The 14,776-nt window shown below is 36.3% G+C and overlaps 2 protein-coding genes across 3 annotated transcripts; one reads left to right on the top strand and one right to left on the bottom strand.

Moving 5' to 3' along the window:
- The first annotated feature begins 2,684 nt into the window (after window positions 1-2,684).
- On the top strand, window positions 2,685-4,346 carry LOC104891952 (disease resistance RPP13-like protein 4). The gene has a single exon (XM_010677740.1). The coding sequence runs from the start codon at window positions 2,685-2,687 to the stop codon at window positions 4,344-4,346; it is 1,662 nt and encodes a 553-aa protein (XP_010676042.1).
- A 1,232-nt stretch (window positions 4,347-5,578) lies between these two features.
- LOC104891783 (DNA topoisomerase 1 alpha) lies at window positions 5,579-14,287 on the bottom strand. 2 transcript variants are annotated; one of them, XM_048642508.2, is made up of 16 exons: window positions 13,952-14,287; window positions 12,158-13,584; window positions 11,817-12,011; window positions 10,815-10,895; window positions 9,738-9,797; window positions 9,558-9,652; window positions 9,286-9,442; window positions 9,070-9,195; window positions 8,531-8,611; window positions 8,173-8,263; window positions 7,962-8,095; window positions 7,286-7,354; window positions 7,094-7,183; window positions 6,611-6,714; window positions 6,345-6,513; window positions 5,579-6,174 (listed from the first exon to the last, which is right to left on the bottom strand). In XM_048642508.2, the coding sequence occupies exons 2-16, from the start codon at window positions 13,520-13,522 to the stop codon at window positions 6,106-6,108; spliced, it is 2,886 nt and encodes a 961-aa protein (XP_048498465.1). In that variant the 5' UTR covers window positions 13,523-13,584; window positions 13,952-14,287; the 3' UTR covers window positions 5,579-6,105. The 2 variants fall into 2 exon arrangements, with proteins under 2 accessions (XP_048498465.1, XP_010675840.1); XM_010677538.4 differs by having other exon boundaries at window positions 12,158-13,528.
- Between the last annotated feature and the right edge of the window lie 489 nt (window positions 14,288-14,776).

Here is a 14,776-nt window from a genome sequence, read left to right as displayed (position 1 = left end):
CTGATCTGATCTGATTAGATCTAAAATAAGCAAAAATAAGGTGAACTGAACATAGCCTAAGTTTAAGTTCAACAATAAATGCAAAGTTGTAAACTTTAAATGAAAAAAATAAGCAATAAAGAGAGACAAAGATTTAACGTGGTTCAGTCAATCTTGACCTACATCCACAAGCAAGAACCTTGGAGTTTTCTTTAGCCTCTCTAATGGAGTAATTGCAATGGAGAAAGAGAGAGAGAGAGAGGAGAGAGAGTGTGTTATATTTTGTGGCTAATTTGAATCTTAGGTTTCTAAATGACTTTAGGATGCCCTATATATGACCTCCTAAAGTTTACAAAATCGCCTAAAACCCAAAACAAAGAAATCCGAAAAATCCGGATTAAATCTCGAAAAACGCGAAACTGGACAAGCTGCTCGTCCGGGCGCTCGGGCTCCATAGCCGCCCGCCCGGTGCAGGCTTTTCGAGGCATGACTGGCTTGCCCGGGCTGATGCACCGTACCGCCCACCCGGGTTGTACCCCGAGGCCAGGCTCGTACTTTGGTGATCCGGGTTGTGTTGTGCGAAGCTTCAAAGTTCTTCCTCTCCTTTCTCCTTGGCCACGAAACATCAAGGCATACATTACAGTCTAATATGATAATTATAGCATTAGATTATTTCATAGTATATTTTATAAATTTACAGAGTCTTACATATATGTTACCATCTCCATGGTGACAACATTAGGCAGGAATTACTAACAGTCCCCACCCTTAATTTTGATATGGTGCACGTAGACTACTCATTAGCAAATGGATCAACATTATTGATATATGCGACCGTTGGTAACGTTTACTACTAAGGTTAAGGTTACTTATAATATCACTTCATCATTAGTGCATGCTATTGGAGCCTCTTAATATTGCATATCATCAATATAGATATTTTGTATTCAGTATTTAGTTAGTTAGCTTTCTTTTTTTTCTTTTTTATTTTTTGCAACAGTTAGTTAGCTTTCAACTTGTTGAATTATGCTCCAAAACTAGTTAAATAGTTTTTCTAATAGTTAGGACTAGTTGTTAATAATGAGTTAGTGGACTAACAAGTAGTGGTCTACATAATGGTCTATTAGTGGGGTAGCAAGTAGTGGGTTACGTAGTGGGCATGTTATTAGTAGTGTTTTGTATGCCTATTTAAAGATTATTTTGTTTAGTTATTTATGTATGAAAAACATAAAATGTAGTCTTTTTAGTTCTCTTCAAATTTCTTTTTTTCTCTTCTAAAAGTTCTACAGATGTAATGGTTAGTTTCCTCTATCTACCTCTTGTCATCTTGTATATAAAGTGTAAAGTTATTCATTAGATTATTAATGAGAATTACAATCAATTGGATTGCTCCCTCTTTCCTCTCTCATAAAGTGTAAAGTTATTCATTAGATTATTAATGAGAATTACAATCAATTGGATTGCTCCCTCTTTCCTCTCTCGTTCTTTCTACTTCTTTTCTTTGAATTCATACATTAGATTTCAGATTCTATCGCGTGCAATGTCTTGCGCACACCAAAGACAGTAAATAATGAAATTGTTCAACTTCCTTGATTGGACTCACAAAAAAAAAAGTACAGAATAAACTGTGGTGATAAATTAACCATGGATAATAATAAATCGGGTATAGAGTATACAAAAAGTTCGATTGGTAATTGCCTCTATATCACATAAAAGTCTTAACTTTGTAGAAACTAGAAAGGATGCTTTTTTTTAATATCCGTTTGACTAATTCTTGTTTACTATGATACACCTGTTGTGTACTACTCCCTCCGTCTCATATTATAGTGCTTCTTTCCTTATAAGGCGTCCCAAAATATAATTCTTGTTTCCATTTTTTATTCCACACATTTCCATGATTTTTCTAGAAAAATTGTGCCACCATTATTTATTTTCTTCTTGGAAATAGTTTTTTGCTTTGGTTTATCAACTCAAAGGTTGAATGAGTCATGCATTTAATTCTCTTTCACCACTTATGGTCATTCTCTCTCCTAAAATCAGCTTTTCCCCATAACATTTATTTTCAATACACAAAAACTCTTTACATTTCTCTTAGATTCTATTTACCTTAATAAACGTGAAAAAACAGAATCAGGCACTATAATATGAGACGGAGGGAGTAGTTTTTGTACCAATAATAATATAATATGGCGTCGATTGAATCGACGAGTGATATCTTGCGCATCTAAACAATGATCATAATTCATACATATTTTATTGTTAATTAGAAACACCGAACACGAGTATGTGGGTCAGTTTTGTAACTTTACTTACTTCCTCCGTTTCATATACTCACTATATTTTTCATTGTGAGAAGTTTCACATTAATTGTTATACTTTTTTTTTTGGCAATAAACTCTCTCTATCTCTCTCCTTTCACATTGATTCCTTTTTTTTTTACTCTCTATCTCTTCTCCAAAAATTGTGTAGGAGTTCGTGAATTAAGAAATGTAGTGAATAATATGAAGCGGATGAAGTATTAGTCTGTGATCAAGCAATCTCATATATATTTTACATTTAGTTCATGTCAAATTTAGATAACATATCCCTTCTTGAAACAACATATAATAGTCCTCAAACATTTTTGCAAGCTACTGTCCAATCTCTACCTGCACATCCCCAATTTCCTAACTTCTATCACCCATTTTGTTGATCATACCAATATAATGTTTGTCCCTACTTTTAGATCCGCCAACCAAGATTTGTTGGATGCCATGAACACCCTGCAGCAGTGTCTGGCTGATCCCAATTGCAATATCGAAGCACGTAATCGCATTAAGATGGTCGACAAATTCAAGGAATTAAAACGCTTGCATTCAGAGGATCCGCATAATTGCAATAATTTTGAGATTAAAAATAGGAATGAGTCGTGGTTGAAAATGGTAACCGAAATGATAAATATCTTCGAAAGCTGCTCGATCTCACACCCTCGTGAGTCAAGCTCAACACCCGTAAAAGAGCTTAACTCTGAGCTGCTGCAAGCTCTGCTGTGTTTCTTCCTGTTGGGGGAAGAAACTGCGACGATCAAGAAAAGACAACTAATTTACTGGTGGGTTGGACAAGGATTAATCGACATCCATGATGACAATGATGTCGAAAAGGCCGCCAATGTGATGCTCAATCAGCTCATCGAAGCGAATGCAATCGAGCAAGTGATTAGCAGAGGATGGAAAAAGAGGTGCAGTCAGTATAAGTTGATGAGGAAGAGTTTCTCTAATCAGCACCAACAAAATGTGGGTGTGTTAAAGAAACAAGAAACGTTTGACGAGCAATCACAAGCAATGATCGAAACATTGTTTAACTATGATGTATCAATCCTAAACATCCCAAGTGATTGGTTGCGGAAAATGAGGAACCTTAAGGTACTTCATTTGGGTAGGTGGTCGAATGATCTTGAGCAATATTTCGAGGTTGAAAACGTTGAATTTCTTCAAGGCTTAAAGTATCTCAAGCAAGTAAGATTCATATGTTTTAAAGGGATGTCAAGGATTATGGATCTTGGTAATGAAATATGTAGTCTTGGACATAATCTTCGAGTTTTGGATCTCAAATCATGTCCAAATTTAGAAGTACTTCCTAAGGGAATAGGGAAGCTTAAGAATTTGACACACTTGGATGTCTCCGAATGTTACTTGCTTGATCGTTTTCCCCTCGGAATCATCTCGTTAACTAAGCTCCAAGTGCTTGAGGGGTTCGTGATAAGTGATGTCGATACTACTTCTTCGTGCAAGTTTAAGGACTTAGCGAATCATTTGGGGACAACCTTGCGAAAGCTTAGTATCAGAACACGGAAGGTAACATTTCCTGTTGAGGATGATTTAAAGGCCTTGGCTAAATTTGTGAAGCTTTTGAAACTAAAAGTTGTATGGATTAAAGTATGTGATTCTGATGAAAAGGAAGCCACATTGAAGACTAAAGATCGCTTGCATTCGCGAGCATTGGTAAGGAACTTAGCCATGACATTTCGTGGGGAACACCAAGAAGAAATTCCCAGAGGATTACCCAAGCAACTGGAGAAATTGGAAGTCCAAGGTATTCCTCAGAAGGCAGTAAATAATTTGATTTTGCGCAATAATGAAAGATTAGAAAGCTTGAAGAAATTGTACATTATAGGGGGAGAGTTATTTGATCTGACTGATCAAGGAAGAATTCAGTGGAAAGTGGTTGAGACAATGCAACTTAAGTACTTGACTAAGTTACATATGAATTGGAGGCAATTTAAGAACTCATTTCCTAATGTTAATTACTTGGAGATGATTCATTGCCCCTGTCTCTCCTTCTTTCCATGTGATCAAAATGGTATTTGGAGACCAGCTGAATATCTTTGAGGAACTACAACCTTGCTTCTTCTACTTTTTTGGGGCACTAATCCAAGGAATGTTTTGTAATTTAGGGTAGTACTCCCCTGTTTTTTTTTATCGTTGTCACTTCTCTGTGCGCATCTCCCACTGCACATCTTTGAATTTAAATAGGAGTATTATTCTATATGTAACATTATTTTTGAAAAGATTTCATTACATGCATGAATGTCACATCACATTACTGATTTTTGTTGGGGTGTCACATTATTAAGTAGATTAATTTTTGCCAAAATTTATTTTGAAATTGTGTGTATTGATTTCAAATTTATTTCAAGAATATTGTATATTTTCTTTTTGTTAGGGGTTATAAAAGACAGTGATTTAGGCATGTCAAAATCTGCTTATACTAATGTATTAAAAAGTGTTCTTGAGTAAGTTTACGCTTTACGGATACTCTCTCTTTAGTTGTTTCATTTCATGTCATCATTATGCACATTTAAAAAACACAAACATACTCTATATAAGATTTGACCACGTAACCTCAAATTAATATACTAAATTTTCTAACCAATAAGTCATGCAATATTAAGTATTATTTTTTAACATGAACATGTTAATAGCTCGAGGCATTGCGCGATACTAAAAACTAGTTTGAAAACAGGAACGTGTGGTGCACCCTTATTTGTTAACAACTAGAGTTCTAGGTGTTAACAAGAGATGTATGTTGAGGTGTCTACGAGGGACTTATAATAATTGATAGTGCCTTAAAATCTGGAATGGATCTTCACTTGAGATTTGAATATGATGGTGATTGGTATATACAAATGTTTGCGAATTGTATAGTTTCTAGGAAGTGTTCCGTTGAGTTGAACTTTTGGTAGCCTATATAATAGGCAAGCTAACTACTACCCAAAAGAATAAGAATGCATCAGTTTGTTTTAGTTTCTTCCGCTGCTATATGTTCACATTTTCTTCTTTTTTGTTTTTCATAATTTTAACCAACATTGTGAGAAAGGGGTGATATGTTTTCTCTTGGTTGATAGTGGATCTACTACCCACAAATGAAGTATCTTAAATATTTACTGAGGTAAATAAAACTTTATGTGGAAAGTGTTGCATCTTACAGTGAACTCAAACATCTCTCAAGGAATTCAATTTCCTTGAAATTGCAATTTCAAAGAAGTGTCGCTTCCTATGTTCAACCAAACGATCACTTACTATAGTTAACCGAAACTTCTTAGGAACGGAGAAGGGCCAAATATACAAAGCTTTAACCCCTCTATTAATACCTTGAATTTAATTGCAATCAACTTACCTACACTTGTACATTAAGTTCTGAAAGGGTCTATACATTAGTTATCTAAAGCACAAAGAACACAATATTGTAGATCAGACCTCAGGAAAGGGAAAAGGGAAAAGGGGAGCAGTGCTTCATATCTGCTAAACTTGCTTTATCAGCTTCACTAGTGCAAATAGAGCCACATTTGCTTGAAATATTGAATTATGGATTGAAACATTCTATGATTAATGTAACTTACAACACTAAAAATCTCTACTCAGCAGAAGATTGTCTCAGTTTCTCGTCGTCTTAGAACAACAGAGAGAAATGAAAGAAAAGGCCGCTCGGAGAGGTAAAGCTGCAAACCCAGTTTTCATGGACAAAACAGCCAGCACGAGAATCCAGAGGAGCTAGGTATAAGTGAAATGAAATTTGTCCAAAAGGAAATCGTTACCAGCCAATATTGATGATGGGCAATGGCGAAGAAGCGAGAAAGTTGAAAGGCTGTCAAAATCTGAAACTTGGATCGCAGTCCATAGCCCACGAGAACTTAGCCAGCAAAGACTTGTTAAAGATCTGCGAGCAATCAGTGAAATGGACATAGATGAAGAAGCATTACAACTTAGGTTTACAAGATTAAAATTTATTTAGGACCACAAGTGATTAGATATTATAGATATTGTATAGCATTTATAATTAAGTCAAACAAATAAAATGAGAAAGTTGTATAAGAACAACATATTTACTTTCTCAATGGGTACTTCATTTCTTTTGCACCATGCAACTGTAATCCGTGGATCAAGATAGTTAATCTTTGACGTCCCCAGAGCTACTTCTTTGAGTTCCTCTTTAATTTGCATATCACGCTCATGCTTTTCTATTTTTGTCTTTGTGGACAGTATCTTCTTCTCAATCCTACACAACAATTATCATCCATCAGCTAAGAGAATCTAAAAGACAACAGTGCACTAGAAAATTTCACATAAGCTAATCAAAGGCACAGAATAATTACGCCTCTGGGTTCAAGTTTCTCTTTTGCTTTCCACTACTGTCCTTCAATGGTGGTTTTCCTTTTTTCGCCCGAGCCAAATCTGTCTCTAGCTCTTTCAATTCAGCCTGTACATGTTCATATTTTAATTCAAGACCATGAAGCAGATTAATATGAGAAAAAGTTGATCTACCCAGTAAATCAATTACCCACTAGAGATAAAAATACTTAGTCGAATCCAATATCCAAACTCACCAGCAGAATATATTATAAAATCATCTCTAATGGCTAAAATTACCGACTAGGTCGATATAGGCTATAGCGTTCGCCCTATAATACATACTCGTGGACATATAGATGAAAGAGAGAATATTTATGCTCCAAAGCATAATAGTCACCCTACATGAAAAGGACTGCATCCCTTCCCTTACTAGATGTCATGGTATATATTACTGAAATACAACCGTAGCAAAAGCTTCACACTCCTAGTGAAACAGAAAAACATACCTTGGCTTCATTTATTCTTGTTTCAAGTCTTTCCATCTGTGTAGAATGAGACTTTGATACGGTACGTTGATGGTTACAAATGATCGCAACCTGTAAGAACAGAAGCAATAACATTGCATAAAGCCTAAAACACAAAACCCAGAGTGATCGACTCCTACAAAGCTTTTAAGAATTGCAGAAGACTCCACATACCTCTTTGTTAGCATGCTGATAAATGGCAATTTTTTCCGGCACCTCTCCACTTCCAGCCCCTTCAGCAAGCTATCATATGAAAGAAATTTTAGAATATAAGAGTAGAAGATTTGAAGCATACTTTTAGCAGAATAACATGAAAGAATCATCAGGTGATACAGCATATAACTGAACTTATTGCAGGAGTCCTAATCCATTTAATTGAACAGGCTATTCGGATCAGCCATGTAAATAAATGGGTTAAAAATCTCAACCTTAACCCACTATTTTTTAGTTAGATTCAGGTCTGGTTGTTGGATCGGACAAGGGTTGTCTTCTATTGGGGGAAAGCAATAGAGGATTCTGCTCTTGTATATCTCCAATTTAAGTTTCACAGTATCGAACGGCCATGGAAATGCCTTAAATCAGCACTGAAACACTGGTTCTCTTACATGATAAACATGGTATTGCAATTCTAATCCTGACCCTAATTTTCTTGTCATTCATGTAACATCAGATAGCAGAAACTTCTATTGCTTGAGGATGATTAACTTGAAAAACATTTGGTAGTTTACATATACAACATTTCCCTGTTTTGTCCTAAGGAGCACGGATTATGTAATCACGTGAGAGAAAAGCAATAACCTTTCACTTCATGCTAAGCAAGAGACAGGAGAGATAGTCATTGATTTCTTACCATTTTATCCAAAGTGACAGATGCATTAAATGTACGGAATACTTTTGCAGTGAGACCGGGCATTAGTTCTTTTAGATGAGCATTCAGCTTGCTGGTGTCCAACTTGTCAAAGAGATCATCACCATCCCGCTTCCCTAATTAAAGGAATCAATATTGTCAATCAAAAAACAAAATTACACAACTCAGCACATGAACATTTGTTTATTCATACCTTCTCTGAACTGCTCAATAGCTTTGTAGACAAGAGGGTCCGCTTCAAATTGCTTGTAGTACTTGATTGAATCTTTACCAAGGAAATCAAACTGGACAGAAAAAAAAAAGTCAATACATCATTGATTGAGAACGCTGAAAAAGTTACGATACTAGGTTCTCCAAATACCCTCAACCAACCCCTACCCCCTAGCCTTTGGAATGAGGAACCCCAATAAAAAACACAACAGCAACAAAAAGAACGTACGCCAGTTTATTTGAATATTCCAATAATTCAACTGCATTTATACATGTCAATTGCCATCAGACGACAGCAATTAACTGTTGAATCTAGCCAGAAAGAAGGAAAACCATCCTACCTCCAATATATTTGGTGGTTTTGGTGTTACATTTTCCACTTTCAATGTACAACAACCAACAGTATCTGCTTCATCGTCGTCCTGAAACGAAGCAAAGGAAGTATCACTAGAATGTTTACAGGCAAGAAACTGTATAAGAATATATAGTGAACTGTAATTTATAAATCAGACCACTGTCTGCAGTACAGTATCAGGAAAGTAAAAAATAACTCAATTCGCAGCTTTATCGACCTACTTCAAACAGTTCTAGGTTTTATACCATATTTGTTTATTACTACAAGTGTTTCACTCACAGCATATTCACAATATGATAAACTTAAGATAAACAGAAGATATCCTTCCTACGAAGTATGGGCCCTTCAAATCCACCCCCCAAAATAGCCTTTATGTACAAAGGTACAAACCCATTGCAGAAGCAGAACTTCAAGTGAACCTATGAAAAGATTTAAACCATGAAGAACACTCCACTGAAGCTAAGCTTTATTAACAAAGCACTAAAAGTACAAATTAATCTTAAATTTAAGTGATGTGAAACCAACCTTCTCATTACCCGCCCTTAGAGCAAGTCTATCAATGAGATAGGTAGCAACAGCTATCTGTCGCCTGGCCATATCTTTGCTTGTAAAAGACTTTGTATATGCCGATCTAATACCTTCAATGTAGTCCTGCGTTGAACAAAAAGCAAGCAATTTGAAAACCATACACAGCTCAACACAACTACAAACATGGAGGTGAAATCCCTACACAGCTGCTACCTTCAACTTCCTTGCTTTCTCATATTTCTCCTTGTCACTCTGCCCCTTCATGGTACTGCTAGCTGCCAAGAATACATACTTGAACTCTTTCGGGTTTATGGGATCATTCCAATAAGCTAACCATGTAACTGTGTTGTCATGCCTTACTTCTTTCCAGCTGGCAACAAAGATGAAAATTCTTGAATGCATATTCTATAAATTAATGAAAATGGGAATAAACGGGAAGCATTATATTATATTCAGACACATAGTTAAAATGTTTAAACCAGCACCTCTGACCAGGGGAAGGACATTCTGGAATCGGAGCATCTTTTCCTATATTTATAACAATGTCACTTGGATAGATACGCTTTTTAAGTTTCCCCATCTGCACCATGACAATTAAAATATGTCTTAAGACATTAATTAACTTAGACCATTAAGTCAAGATACAAAATGAAAAACATGACAACCTTGGGATGCTCGCCACGGCCCCTAAACAGCCCAGGAGGCTCAACTCTAAAGTTGCCCACCTGTAAAAGTTGCACAGATTTTTCAGATTCAGCGCAATAGACTACAACACACCAACATGACATGTAAGTATGTAACATTGTTGGAAAGGGACAGGGAACTGAACTGAATGTAAGACACTCTCAGAAGGTTGCCTATGTTTATATTTGACACATAGTGCATCCTTCGTCGAGAGAGAGAAACGACGTGCCAGTGAAGCAATTGTGTGAATTACACAAAAGAAGCATGCGAAAAACTAAATCAAATACGTCAGCTAGAAATGGTGATAAAAACAGCGGAGTCTTCTTCCTTTATCCTATTCGCTGGCCTAAGATAAGATATATGGCAATCTATGTACACTCACTGGGCCTAGCCTTCTTTCTGCCCAAAAAATGCTCATTACCTAGCCAAACTAGTGAGAAGCCCAATTTTAAGACGTAATCAATACTAGGAGAAAAGACAATGGAAATATACAAGTGGTGAGGAGTGGAACTCCTTTCCAAAATTCATTCCACAAAGACCATGTGACTATCTTCACATGACGTACTACGGGAACACACAGCATGAGTAACATCCATAACCAAGTCATCGAAAACCGGCCGCATGTCAATGTCCTATGGGACCAACAACAAAAGACACCCACTAACTAAAGCTCGACAAATGCACCTCCATCACCAACTTGCAAACGTAAACGTGAAGTGCAAAGATTGCAAATGTAAAGTGAAACAAACATAATGATATTATGCTGCCTCAGAAGAAAATCCTTCCTAAAGCTACAAGCATGAATGGATCAGCTTCAGATGCAAAAACCCCTTTCAACAAATATGACCGCGTTCCTGCACTATAAAACTGACGTCGAGTTGCTTCAACTTTAAGTATCGAATACTCTCACTAGTCACTACATGAATCTATTTACAGAATAAAAAAGCCCCACAACAACAGAAAAAGTAAAGCTGCGGCTTTTGAAGTACATGGAGATCCAAATAGAACTACAATGCACAAAATCACAATAACTGTTGGTTAAAATAGGGAAGCCAAACCTTTTCTTTGACACCATCCACAATAGCCCACATATATTTCTCTTCTAGTTTCAATTTCTCTTCTTTTATTGCATTCTTTTCCTGCAAGAATGGTGACTCTTGTTAACCTTCATAAACAACGCATGCTCTGAAGTCATGAAAACCTAGCTAACTACGCAGACCAACAGACAATGAGACCAGTCCACCTGATGTATGAACTTACAGAAAAATAATCAATGACCATATCCAAAATGATAAACTACTCATGGAAGAAACACTGCAGATAAACAAATCAATGACACCAAAGAAACTCTATATAATTAATCAGTTGTCTGAATCCTTGACCCAAAGTTTTATACTCCCTCCATCCCAAAATAATCATCATGTTAGCCAATGGCACAGGATTAAGAAAAGTAGCTAAATGTGAAGAGAAAAATTTGAAACAGAAGAAAGGGCAAGAAAACATTCGAATTCAGGGGAAAAAAAGAGTTGACAAAATGGAGAAAGAACTAGTATAAAAGAAAGTGAGCCCCGAGTGCACATTAGAAGGGGAGTTTATCTATTTCCATGTTAAGGATAGGAAGATCCTTTTGGAACGTCCCCAAAAAGGTTAACAGAAAGATTATGTTGGGACAACAAGAATAATTAGCTACCAACTATGACAATCCACACAAACACGCCCATCAAGCCAAGGCCAACAGCAGCCAGGTTTGACTCCTAAACAAACTTAACATGTAAGATTATATGACAACCAACTCCAGCTTGAGCAGCAGTAACAATTTTCATTATATAATTATGTGCTGTTCATTAACATAGCTAATAGCTAACATCTCAGCAGGCACAATTGCACCAACAACTTATGCAGAACTTGTCATAAACGCATAACTAAAGATAGAAAACAAGCAAGTTCATACGAAAAGTGATGCTATCTGAAACCAGCATATTTGAATGACTTCAAAATTCAATAATATTCTAGAATCAAGATGAAGCCCCTATACTGCAGTTAGAATGTCAGATACTTACTTCGGAGCTCATCTGTTTCTTTTTCTCTTTCTCACTTAAATGCCATTCATGTATTGGCCTAAAATCACACTTGTTAAGATCCTGTATCACATGGTTCTTCCCGAGAAGTTTCTTCCAATCACTAAAAAAGTTCTCATTGAATTTTTCCTTCTTTGCATAATCTGTCTCAAGCATAACAGCATACATAGTTGCAACCTGTGAGCAGAAATAGGTTAGCTGAAGCATTGAGCACGTACATAACTCGGTGTAAAGTAAAAAGATGGTGACAAGCTAATAGATGATTCACAGAAACACATCCCAAAATCAGAAAACCAGAAGCAAATGGGAAAGATAAAACGCACCTCCTCCTGCTCAGGTGTGAGGTCAACTGGTTTGCCATTATACAGCATCTTAACCCTATGAGGCTGGTATGGAGGAGGAAAAATAACACCACTATGAACTAGAGTGGTCCATTTCTGCCCATCACCTGAATTAGGCAGCTCTTTAGAAGACTTTGAGAATTTCGATTTCTTCATTATTTTCTTTGATTTCTTATTGACTTTCTTCAATTTGGAAGAGTCAACTCTAATGACCTTCTTCATTGGCGTGGATTTACTTGCTGACGCAGCTTTGTTGATCCGTTGGCCTATAGGAACGTGATCATCATCATCTTTGGCCCTTGCTTTAACAGGCATTTGCTTAGCTTTATCTGAGGTGGATACATCCGAAAGCTTTGCCTTTTTAGTAGAAGATTGACCAGCAGAGGCCTCTGCTGAAGGCCTTTTTCCTGAGCTGAGAGGCAGCTTCCCGATTTGAGTGTCCCTCTTAATAGATCCATTTTGTTGTACTATCTTACGAGCCAAGGGCTTATCTTCATCAAAATCATCATATTTGCTAGAAGATGTCCCACTGGTACTTTTCATCTGATATTTAGATGACAAAGGCTTTTCATCATCTGAATCTTTGGCTGATTTCACATTCACGCCCTTTAATTTTTGAGTCTGAGATGCTCCAGCAGTATCCCTCCCCTTATCCATCCTAGCACTCAGCGGCTTCTCATCATCAGAATCCACGAGATCCCTATTGGAAGGCTTGACTTCCACATCAGCCACATTGCAATTCCCCTTCTGTGACCCAACTGAACATCTAGCACTAAGTGGCTTATTATCATCAGAATCATCAGACTCGTCATTTTCAACTTTAACAGGCTTTTCCTCTTTAACTGCAATGGGAGCACGCTTCTCTTCTTTAACTGGAATATCCCTCTTTGGCTGGTGATTTGCCGAAGAGGCCCCATTTAAGGAAGGCGACTTAACAGGCGGTGCTCTGGATTGTGGTGGAGATGGAGAAGGTCTATTTGATGAAGGTGGTGATTTTTGGGGCCTGGAGGGTGCCGGTGGAGATTTTTGGGTCCCGGAGAGCGGAGGTGGAGACTTTTGAGGCCTGGAGGGTGGAGGTGGAGATTTTATTGTTCCAAGAGCAGGCTTTGAAGATGATGGCTTCGGAGATGAAATCGTTTTCCCCTTCAAGACACTAGAACTACGATCATTCAGGGTTCGAACATCAGAACCCGACTTCCCTGGCTGTCTATCAGGTTTCACTGATGATGAAGAATTCTTTAATTCTGAATTTATTTGATTAGGTTTTCTTCTAGTAAAAACTAAGGGCTCATCATCATCAGTATCCTCTGCAATGTGTTTTGGGTTCATACAAGCCTGAACTGCCATTTTCAGCTATGTGGAGAAACCAACATGTACAGTCACATCAATTTGGGCATTGAATAAACGTCCTTAACACATAACAACAGCAAACAAATCCCAAAGAAAATGCAACAAAAAAAAGGTATTACACCACAAAATCCAAATTATCCACTAACTTCTCATCTTCCCCACAAACCCTAAAGCTCACAAATTTCCAACAAAAACAGCTAAAAAAACACTCATACAAAACAAACCCAATTCAAAATAACTCAATATCTAAGAAAAATCAACAAATTAATGAACACCCACAAATTAAAATTGAATTTTGTCACATACCCATTACCCCAATTGTATCCCTAACACCAAAAATTTGCATAATTTCATTTCATTTATACACCAAATAGGAACCCTAGGTACAAAAATCCAGACATAGAGAGAGAAAGAAAAGATGGGTACCTTAGTTTCGAGAAGAATAAATTGGTAGATTGACTGGTTGGAGAAAAATCTTGCTTGGTTTAATTGTAAATCTGAATGTTATAAAAGATGATTTTAGGAATTTTTTTGGTGGGGAAAATTGAAAAAGAAAAATTAAACAAAAAAGAATCTTTCTTTTTAGTAGTAAATTAACAAACAAAAAAAATTATGGCGTCTTCACAGTTTTAGGTTAGGTTGCTTATAGAGACAAAGTACAGAAAGAGAAGGAAGAGGTAGGAGAGAGAAAAGGGAGATCCTTTGATTTTTCTTGTATTTTTATTTTACAACAAGGTGTGTTAATGAAAAATTAATTCAGGAACTTTTTGTAGTAGTTTTAAAATACACTTGTATTTAAATACAAAAATAGGGTTGAGAAAATTATATTTTTGTGGATAAATTGGATAAATGGTCAGTCCAATCTTTCTACAATTTGTCTCCTTGCCTTTGTATGAAATATCATGTCATGGGGATGACAATACTATCTTTATCAACCCTCTTTAACCTACTTGAAATAATATTTTGTTTGTTTGAAGGAGAAAATAGAAGTGCTAATCTTATTATTTTTATTGAAAATAAACAAGTATTCATTTATAAAGCATGTTTTTTTTTCTATAAAAAAAATTGGATTTGACACATTGAAGATCATAAAGGTGAAAGTTGTATGACTTTGTGGAGATAATATTTAGGATAATTATATTTAAGAGAGTATTGTATTGTACTGTATTATATTGTATTAAGGAGTGTTTTTTTATTTACCACGGTTTTATGCATTTTTATTCGATTGAATTTTACATGGTATCACAGCTA

The sequence above is a fragment of the Beta vulgaris genome, chromosome 4 (genome assembly GCF_026745355.1).
Source record: "Beta vulgaris subsp. vulgaris cultivar EL10 chromosome 4, EL10.2, whole genome shotgun sequence".
Classification (NCBI taxonomy): domain Eukaryota; kingdom Viridiplantae; phylum Streptophyta; class Magnoliopsida; order Caryophyllales; family Amaranthaceae; genus Beta; species Beta vulgaris.
Note: the sequence above shows the minus strand (reverse complement) of the source record. Positions and strands in the feature narration are given on the sequence as shown.

What these genes read in the sequence shown, in the direction of transcription:
- LOC104891952 (XM_010677740.1), top strand. Translation starts at nt 2,685, where the DNA reads ATGTTTGTCCCTACTTTTAGATCCGCCAACCAAGATTTGTTGGATGCC.
- LOC104891783 (XM_048642508.2), bottom strand. Translation starts at nt 13,522, where the DNA reads ATGGCAGTTCAGGCTTGTATGAACCCAAAACACATTGCAGAGGATACT. An exon ending in TGTCCTTCCCCTGGTCAGAG is followed by an intron (nt 9,443 to 9,557) that starts GTGCTGGTTTAA and finishes CTTTGTTGCCAG; the next exon opens with CTGGAAAGAAGTAAGGCATG. An exon ending in TAAGGGCGGGTAATGAGAAG is followed by an intron (nt 8,612 to 9,069) that starts GTTGGTTTCACA and finishes GCTTCGTTTCAG; the next exon opens with GACGACGATGAAGCAGATAC.